We start from the raw sequence: 10,631 nt of genomic DNA, 5'->3' as shown, positions 1-10,631 counted from the left end.
GAAAAGTTATTTATTATATATTATAACCTAAATATTGATATGAAAATATATTTATTATATCTCGCGATGAAGTATAAGAACTACATTTTTATATTAATATTTCATGAGAGATTAAATATAAAAAAGTAAGAGAAGTAAGTATAGCAATAAAACAACAACAACAAAAAGGTTACATACACCGAGCATAAATTGCAATTAATAAAGCACAACTTAAAAAGAAGGACTTATCACCATTACCTGTTTTCAAACGTTTGGAAGCCAAGTGTTTTTGAATCTTTCAAAGTTGTGATTTTTGTTGTTGTGATTTTTCTTACGGGTTGACCTCCCCTTTCAAGCTCTAGGTTGAACAGTCCCTCCAAATAGTCTGACATAGTTTTATGGTTGGAAGCTGGTACTGTAGAGAATCATAATAATGAAAAATCCAAATAGGAATTCTCTTTCCTATCTTTAATTTCATGTTTTAGTAATAAATTTAAACACTTATAAATAAATTTCAAATTAATTAACGAATTACTTAATTAATTAACATTACATGTTTGAGCTCGAAAAGAGTCAAGTGACCACAATGTTAACAGGAGAAGCTTGCATTATAAATCACTAGGTGGAGCTGTTTGGAAGTTCGCGCAAAGCTACACGAGGGTTATATGCGCTAGCCGTCCCTAATTTAGCAGTGAAAGACTAGAGGGAAGGCAGCTATTCATCACCACCCACCATCAACTCTTGGGCTACTCTTTTACCAACGAATAGTGGGATTGAGCGTCACATTATAATGTTCCAACAGCTGAAAGGGCGAGCATGTTTGGTGAGACGAGGGATTTGAACCAGCGACCCTCAGATTGCGAGTCGAGTACTGTAACCATCTGGCCATGCCGGGTTTACCTGCGTTAGTAATTATAAGAACCTATGAGTGAAAGTAAAAACTAATATCAACTATACTATATCTGCTATATGCAGTGCCGACGAAGCCTTGTGCCCAGTACCATGGCTCACTAGCAGGTTGTGATACAACAAACATTGTAGTGGTCGAGACATCATCAAGTACCATGGCTCACCAGCAGGTTGTGATACAACAAACATAGTAGTGGTCGAGACATCATCAAGTACCATGGCTCACCAGCAGGTTGTGATACAACAAACATAGTAGTGGTCGAGACATCATCAAGTACCATGGCTCACCAGCAGGTTGTGATACAACAAACCTAATAGTGGTCGAGACATCATCAAGTACCATGGCTCACCAACAGGTTGTGATACAACAAACATAGTAGTGGTCGAGACATCATCAATTGCTTGAGCTGCAAATGTTTCGATGATCATTAGGTAAGCTACTGAGCTGATTATAAATCAGATCAAAAATGTCATTAACGACAGGGTGTTTCAAAACCGAATTATATTGTGAACTAGCATTGTTTTTTTTATTTCTTGTCATTCTCTGGTAGCCTAGTGGTTGGCGTGTTCAACACTTTGGGAGCGAAAACTATTCAATCAGACAAGAGTAGCTCAAGAGTCTATCTTTTAAAAACAGGTATATGCAGGTAGCTCTTTGGGTGAAAATGCTGTAAAAAAATCGTTATCTCTCTTTCTGATTTGAATAACACTATATATTTATTATAAGTAAAACACAAACTCACCAAGCAAATTTCTTAAGGTTGCATCCCCACAGTAATTCGCAAAAGCTTGAGATAATCTTTCGCATTCCAATTCTTCTTTGGTCTTCTGCTTCCGCAAAGGAGTAGAAGTATCCGTTGTTTGTGTTGAGCTGCTTATTCTGTTGTTGCTGGACAAACTATCTGTATTATTTGTTGCAGGTATATACATAGCGTTATGCTCATGGTGTGCTCTACTTTCCTCTTTTACAAAACCATTTTCTTTTTTTTTCGATTTTACAGTACGATTAGTGGAGTAAGATTGTGATGCTTGTTCTGATGCTGACAGTAAGCCTTCAGGTACGCACGAGGAACTATGTTTCGCTTTATCTATAGGGCAAATGTTGGAATACGTAGGTGACATCTGGTGTTTGGTGTTGCTTCCGACAGATGAAAGAGTTTCTTTTGGTATTGGGGAAAGTATGAAAAGCGTACTGATATTAGAATCAATTTGTGACGTTTTTTGTCCATTAATATTCTCAGCAGATAGTGTATCTTCTAGCACTGGAAGCGAATTCGGTTCTCTCTCGTATTCAATGTTATTACTTTTATACTTAGTAATATTCTCAGTAAGTGATGTGTCTTCTGGAAATGGGGACGAATTCAATTCTCTTTCATGTTCAGGATTATTAACTGAACAATCTAGTGACATCTTGAACTTAGCAATGTCTTCAGTAGATGGTATGTCTTCTGCCAGTGGTGTAGAATTCAGTTCTTTCTTGTGCCTAGAACTATTACTTGGATAAATTGGTAATATCTTAATCTTGGTTATACTTTCAGCAGATGATGCATTTTCGGGAACTGTGGAAACATTCATTTCTTTCTGGTGTCCACTGGCATTATAAGAATAAACTGGTACTTTCTTGTTCGTAGATGATGCATTTCCTGGAACTGGAAAGTAATTCAGCTCTTTCTCGTGCTCAATATCATTAGATGAATAAATTGGTAATAATTTTTTCTTAGTAACGTTCTCAATAGATGATGCATCTTCTATAGATGGGAAAAAGTTTAATTCTCTTTTATGCCCAGTGGTATTATTTGAATGAACTTCTGAAACCTTATACTTAGTAGTTTTCTCAGTACATTGTGTGTCTTCTGGCACTGTGGTGGAATTCTGTTCCTTTTCATGCAAGTTATTGAAGTTGGTTGTAGGTAATGAGCCTTCTCGCACTGGGGAGGAATCATTTTCTGTCTCGTGCCCACTGCTACTGTTCAAGTAAGCTGATGCGGTTTTGTGCTTAGTATTAAATGGTGTGTCTTTTGGAACAGAACTGTGTTCTTTTTTTGAGTGAACACTACTGAGGTTAAAATAAGTTGACGACAGACCATCAACACTGCTGACTTCATGAGAAGACGGCGATACAATCTCCTGTTTAGAGAGGGGTATATTAACATAGATGGGTGACGTCATTTCTTCTCTTAGTTCCGAAATATTTTGATAACTGCTCTCACTGATTCTACTCAAAGGCTTTTTTAGAACGTTAACACAGTTGCTATTTGAATATGTATTAAGTGAGTAATCGAGACTGTTTGAGCCTGATATTGAACTAAATGAAATCGAGCTACTATGTTCCGAAAATATACAACTTTCAGAAGACGAAGTAGATATCAGTTGGCGTCTTGAACTTGACAAGTCTTGACTAGGTGAAACGTGTACAGGCGTCAGACCATTTGACTTCGCTACAGATGAAGATTCAGAGAATGGGTGATACAATACCAAACAATCACTTCTCAACAAGTCGGCAGGTGATTGATCATTTTTTTTGGTGCTCATACTTTTGTGATCTTGAAAGAGGTTATCCTCTGATGCTTTCGTCTTGGTAATTGCACCGTGACAGTCGGGATCATTATTATCTCTAATCACATTGATACTGAGTTTTCTTTCCGAAAGGTTAGGCTTAACACTAAAAGTAGGGGAGATACAGCGTGAATGGCATGGGATCGTGTTTTCTTGCTTGCTATCAAGAAAATGATCATTTTGAGAACACTGAATAACATTGAGGTTTTCAAGCTGAGATGGCAAGGAACCAGGAAAGTGCAAAGGAGAAACGGTATTACTCTCTTTACCAAACTGATTTTCTCGAGATTTCTCAGCTACATTATGCAGCCCAGGATGTTTTCTTGTGACGCTAGAAGAATCATAAAACCTAGAAGCACTCTGGTTTGTATACGCACTCTGATGTGTCATATACCCTTTAACTTGAGGAGGTAAATGTCCTTTGGATGGTGGAGAAAGTTGGAGTCGATGAGCCATGACGTTTCTCGTACTTCTTTCTGTGTTGTATTTCTTATCTTTAGATTCACTTTTGTGAGACATACAGGAAGTCTGGTATGGATTCCTGTTAAGAGAAAACAGTTTTATTTGTTGAATTCACATTTACAATAAACAAAAGTTTTAATTTTTATATAGTAAAGAAACGAATTAAATGATTTAGCTCTATTTTTATTCAACTGTACAATTATGAATTGTACAGTGAACTCATTAAAACGTTCCATTTAATGTACTAGTATTTCCATTTATTGATCAACGGACAGTGAACAAAGTAAACATTTTTTTAATTGGCCCAATATTTTTCACATATTAACAGTATTTGTAGACCATCGTAATACAAACGTACAATTCATTTATTTTGATCTATCCTTTAGAGTTACCAGTTTGTTTGGAAAGTGAATTTTATTAAAACAATTTGTTCTGTATTACAATAAATATGAATCTGCAGTATTTTATTCACTTTTAGTTAATCAACAATGGGCTATATGTGCTGTATCTAATGCAGGAACCGAACCCCAAATTTTAGCGTTATAAGCTTTCAAGTCACAAGGAGGTGAAACTGTAGTATAAACAGCAAAAAAAAAACATAAAGTAAAATAAATGAAAATATAACAAATATCATATGTTGGTAAAATACGAATGTGTGATCGTGAAATGGTTGTTGCAGCTTTGTTTAAATATAAATATAAATAACTTATCAGAATAAAAATTAAATTGAAACTAACAATTATGATATCGTGTTTTCATTGAAAGAAACAAGAACTTATACACGATTCCGCATTGTTACACTGGTTGTTATTTTTGTGAAACATGGAAACGTTGTGAACATGTATACCTTTGTGTAAGAAAATTTATTATTCTATAAATTATGTATTAAACACCTTCAACGGACACGTTACTGATCGATATCGGTTTGTGGAACGGTAATATTTGTAATACCGTTCCACAAATATAAATAACAGGAGAAAAATGTAGTTCATTCTTATTCATATGTTATTCAGAAATACAACGAAAGAAAATTAATTTTAAATGAGCTGAAATGTGAGATATTTCCTTTTGTCCACATATATGTGAAGTATGATATAAACCGAAGATAGTAAAATATGTATATACAATGAAGTGTTGAAAAACGATCATCACATTACATACGTGCTCGTGGTAGCAGTAACGATCATGTCTATTTCAAAAGGATCGGGTGGCGGAGGTAGGGGATCACTTGAGGGCTGGACCATAATATCTTCTGTTTGAGGAGGAGGTGGAAGTGGGAGCTCTGGGCTGGGACAAATTGATGTTTTTTCCTGTGGTATTAAATGACGAGTCTGAATTGTTGTAATTCGCTCAAGCTCAACAGCTTCTCTTCCACTATTGTTATTGCTTGCTTGGTATTCATTTTCTTGATCAGGAGTTGGTGTAGGTGGAAGAGGGCGTGAAGAACGTTGTTTGGTAGGTGAAACACGGAGATTCGTAACAAGTATCGTTGGTTTGGCCTTACAGGTGTCGCTAGTATTCAATGTTACAGTGCCATCCTCAGTAATGACCCTTACTGTAGATATATTATTTGAATGATGGGTTTCCTCTAGTTGGGCTTTACGTAGTGTCTTCTGAAAACTAAAATAAAATGTTTTATTAACCATAAAGATCATTAAAGTTATAACTGGATACAAATTAAAATAAAACTAATCTCTACCGCATTCAACACTTAAAGAAAACTTCTTTAACAAAGATACGAAGAATCAGATTTGATGTTGACACAGAACTTCTCTTTCATATAATTTGGAAAAACATCATAAGCTGAGACAGATTGAGTATAAACTGTTATGTAGATACGGCATGAAAGCCAGTATATTATTGCATAGGGAAACATAATAAATATGATTATTTGATCTCTAGTTTTCTTAAGAAAATACTAAACTTTCATACACTACGCTGAATAACTGTTATTAGTCAGACTACTAGCTAGTTCGTACTGTGGTAAATTATTGGAATTTCATCTTATGCATTGGGAATGATATTCAAGAGCAGAACTAATAGAGAACTGCTTTAAGGGGTAAAACAAAATCACAGAGTGCAAACCTAACTCGTAACTGTATAAATATAAACAAATGGGACCAACTACGAAAACAGAACTTTAACATTGAGTCTCATAAACTACCCCCCCCCCCCTCCTTAGTAGATCAGAGGTAATTTTATGGAGTTACAATGATGCTAAATTCCTAGGTTCGATTCGCCGTGGTGGACAGAGCGCAGATAGCCCATTATGTGCTTTTGCACTAAAGCAAGGAAGCAGCCAAATCATAAACTCAAAGAAAATAAACATTTTGACATTGAAAATAAATATGTGGTTCAACAACGTCAGATTTGACAACATTTTCACATTGCAAAGTCCAAATCATGATTTTTATTTATTTCCACATTCAGATTTGTTTTTACTCCATAGTGGCTCAAAAGTGGGCTTATAACGTAAACATTCGGGCACAGAACCAACAGTCAATTGTGTAGCTTTCTGCTTAACAACAACAAAACAAAACAAGCAACATTTTTAAAATTAAATTTGAACCATATATGTTAATGATATATTAAATTCTCATAAATATGAACTATCAAAAGTCATTGAACTTTTCTGTAACTTTATTCGTTATTTGTTTTAAGTTTAAACTCAAATACACTTTGCCACTGTAACACTCCCTTCATTGAAACCTTTGGTTACTTTTGATATATATAAGTACTCGAGAATATTTCAACGCTTACAGTTAACGTAGCATATAAACATTTCTTTTTATTCCATTCTCCATACCATTCATAATTATTTCACTTTTATATAATTTACAATTTTATCTGTTTAGGAAGTCCTACCTTTATTTAAAAACTGTATAATATTTATTGTTTGTAAAGTATTAATGCTGAATGTAATCAAACATTCTCATATTAAACGTATATCAGTTTTTCATAACTAAAGTACCGCTAACACATTATATTCATAGGATTTTAAATTTGTAAATAACGTTTTGTTTTCTTTTTCACTCGAAGTTTTGCCTTTATAGGTCTGGCATTCAGGGATATTGTTTCAAGGATCACTTAGGTCCTTAATTTAATCCAGGTTAAGCGTGCGAATGGATGCAAAAGATTAATAAAAATTAATCACTTTCAGTACATAGAGTGTTTTATGGCTCTTTCAAAACATTAATAGTTAACGTCCTTTCATTAAAGGCAAGGCAATGATGTAGGTTCGTAATTAAATTTCTTCTGAGCACCACTTTCCGTCGTAACTCAATATTACTACTATAAAACTATAACAAAAGACGACATATCTGTTTATCACTGTTTCAATGGTAACAGAAGAGAGAGCATAAAACACAAAAATCTGAGAAAACTTGTGTTATTACCTTTTCAAACATACTTATAGGTCAACGGTAAAATATATTATATGTTCAGAACCTTCATATAAACATCTACGTTGCTAACTGACGGTAATTCGTTTTCTTGATTTGTACATTATAAATGAAGAGACCATGACAACTAGTATATAAAGAATGGAGTAATAAGACTCTGAAATTGATCACGTTTCTCAAGGGTTTAGTTTATTTGGTTTGTTATGAATTTCGCGCAAAGCTACACGAGGGCTATCTGCGCTAGCCGTCCCTAGTGTAAGACTAGAGGGAAGGCAGCTAGTAATCACCGCCGATTCTTGGGCTACTCTTTATCCAACGAACAGTGGGATTGACCGTCACATTATAATGTCTCCACGGCAGAAAGGGCGAGCATGTTTGGTACGACGGGAATTCGAACCCGCAGATTGTGAGTCGAGGGCCCTAACCACCTGGCCATGCCGGGCCGTTTCTCAAGGGACAAGACAAGAAAGAGTATTCGGTTTCTTATAATTTTTATAACCAACTACTTAAAATTCAAACACCAGATAAAACGTTTTTAATTAATTAGAAAAATCCATATAGTTAACAACAGTGTGCACAGAGTACGACTACAATATTCTTACAAATATTAGGGTTATTTCTTTAAAGTAAACCATGAAACGTTATTCAGATAATAAACAGGGTTAATGTCTTCTCTTACTTATCAAGCTTAAATTATTTCCGAAGATGGGTACTCAACTTATTCAGAAGGTATTGAGCAGCATAATTATTGTGGAAGCATGCAGGCAACCCAATGAAAACCTTAAGTAATTTCAGAAACAATAAGGTTTTTCGTAGCCTAAGGAGCAGAGTACACAAAATCTCTGTCAACTGTATGGAGTTGTATTTAAATTCATTTAATTCAAAGCCTTTCTCTAAGAATCTAGATTTCATTACTAGCTTATAACTATGTATCTTCAATGTATAGACAACAATCTCATAAGTATTCGAAGTTTCATCAAGAAGTTTTCTTTTTGTTTTGCATTTCGGGCAAAGTTACACGAACGCTATCTGCGCTAGCCGTTCCTAATTTAGCAGTGAAAGGCTAGAGGGAAAGCAGATAGTCATCACCACCCACCGCCATCACTTAGACTACTCCTTTACCAACAAATAGTGGGATTGATCGTCCCATTATAACGCCCCCACGGCTGAAAGGGCGAGCATGTTTGGTGGAACGGACATCAAGAAGTTACAGAAACTGATTTTAAAAAGATTATTGTGATTTAGAATGTCTTGTTAAGTTTAAGAAACGTGTGGAGGAACATAAACTCATAATCACTAATATCAAATAATCTGAAACAAATGTGAAAATACTCGGTAAAATGTAAAATATAAGCGTACTTGAAAGTTACTAGTTTGTTTGTTTTGAATTTCGCGCAAAGATACACGAGGGCTATCTGCGCTAGCCGCCTCTAATTGAGAAGTGTAAGACTAGAGGGAAGGCAGCTAGTCAGCACCACTCACCGCCAACTCTTGGACTACTAGTTTACTAACCAATAGTGGGATTGACCGTCACATTATGACGCCCCCACGGCTGAAAGGGCGAGCATGTTTGGTGGGACGGGGATTCGAAATCGCGACCCTCAGATTGCGAATCGAGCGCCCTAACCACCTGGTCATGCCGGGCCAAAGTTACTAGTATAAATGTCAAAATAAGACTTACTTATTGGATCTAAAGAAACTGCATCTAAAAAGGAACGGGTTAATTTTATACATTTGGCTTTAAGATAAGCATACAAAGTTATTTCCCTTCATTCCTAAAACTTTGAAAAGCGAACCATTGTTCAGAATTGTCAGGTTTTTTTATGTAAAATAATTCAAATCGTGTGACTTTTCTGCAACAAAATTATCAACGCCATTTTTTTAAATTCATGAAATTAACATTTAAAAATAAATAATCCAGGGGAATCGTGTCTAAACGTAAAAGAGCTAAAGAAACATTAAAGAATCTTTATACTATTACATAAAGTTATAAGTTTATCATTACTTCCAGTGAGCGGATAATACGAAACACTGAAAATTTACATGTAATTAATATATAATGTGCAGAAACGTAAAAGATACATCGAGCGCCTGTATTTTTCACTAACTTCAGACTTTTTTTCATTGATTTGAAAAAGACAACAACTTCAACTGTGTAAGCAATTACGAGACACCACACACTTGATCGTGAGGCCTAAGTAGCTGAACAGATTCATTCGATCCAGTGGTAAAATCGATAACCGTCCATCGTGACAACACTCGGTAACAAGGCTGAGCCAAGGTAGAGCTCGCATTTCTCGTAAGCAGAAGGGAAGAAACAAATTCACTATGCAAACTCCATTAGAGAAAAAAAAAGTTTTAGGTTAATATTATTGTAAAGAAAAGAAGGACGCTATTTTTGAAAACTTTACTAGTAGTTTTATAAATAAAGGAAATTAACTTTATGTGCCATATCGAAACTCTTGCAATGTAAAAAAACAACAACACAAAAAACAAAGCCTATTTATAGATAGACCCCCTCACACCAACCATACGTAAGGACGGTTATTAGATTTGTCAATAATTCTACATAATGTCTCATTGGTATTGTCTCTAAGAAAAACATTGAGGTTTAGTAGGATAAATGAGAACTGATCAAACTTTCAGACAAGAAACAAAATAACACATCAATATAAGAACTTCATATAAAGTAATAATGTAAAACTATGGTGACGAAGAAAGTATGGTTCAACACGAACCTGTAAAAAGTAACACCGTCAGAAAATTGAAGGAATATGGTTCAACACGAACCTGTAAAAAGTAACACCGTCAGAAAATTGAAGAAACTGACATTACATAACTTTGGTTCGTAATTTTTTTGCGCAGCGCTACATAACTACGTATAGCCGTACTTATTTTTAAACTGACAGACTGAAGGAGAGGCAAACTAGTCAACAGTCATTCTTATAGCGCACTCCCATGCAGAGTATAGTCCAGGCACGCTAACAAATAAGCCACACCTTGTCCAATATCACTTGGAAGAAAAATGTAGAAATAATTTTAGGATAAATATTACAATGTGTTTATTGAATTGTCATTTGAAGTTGGATACGAATAATTTATTAGCATCATATTATAATGGAGCTTGCGATGTATACGAAACCTCGGAAACTACCGTACCGATCATAACCATTTTATAACTAGGTAATATTTTTACAGCTGAGCAATAAATCAAACAATTTAAATTTCCACAAAGCTACAAAGAAAAAAGAAGCAAGTTTCAGATTTAAACAATAAAAAACTAACTTCAGAAAAAATATTTGTTTTTCTTTAGTGAAAATCTCA

General features: G+C 34.9%; 1 protein-coding gene across 1 annotated transcript in view; it reads right to left on the bottom strand.

The window, feature by feature from the left end:
- LOC106459722 overlaps positions 1 to 10,631 on the bottom strand; it is a 59,404-nt gene that overhangs the window by 8,817 nt on the left and 39,956 nt on the right. The window contains exons 3-5 of the mRNA XM_022386250.1: positions 5,068 to 5,526; positions 1,632 to 3,985; positions 238 to 394 (exon numbers count right to left, since the gene is read on the bottom strand). Of these exons, the coding sequence (XP_022241958.1) occupies positions 238 to 394; positions 1,632 to 3,985; positions 5,068 to 5,526 (2,970 nt within the window). The remainder of the gene's footprint in view (positions 1 to 237; positions 395 to 1,631; positions 3,986 to 5,067; positions 5,527 to 10,631) is intronic.

Source organism: Limulus polyphemus, unplaced genomic scaffold, assembly GCF_000517525.1.
Source record: "Limulus polyphemus unplaced genomic scaffold, Limulus_polyphemus-2.1.2 Scaffold653, whole genome shotgun sequence".
Classification (NCBI taxonomy): Eukaryota; Metazoa; Arthropoda; class Merostomata; order Xiphosura; family Limulidae; genus Limulus; species Limulus polyphemus.
The sequence above is the reverse complement of the archived record's forward strand: the minus strand, read 5'-3'. Positions and strand labels throughout refer to the sequence as shown.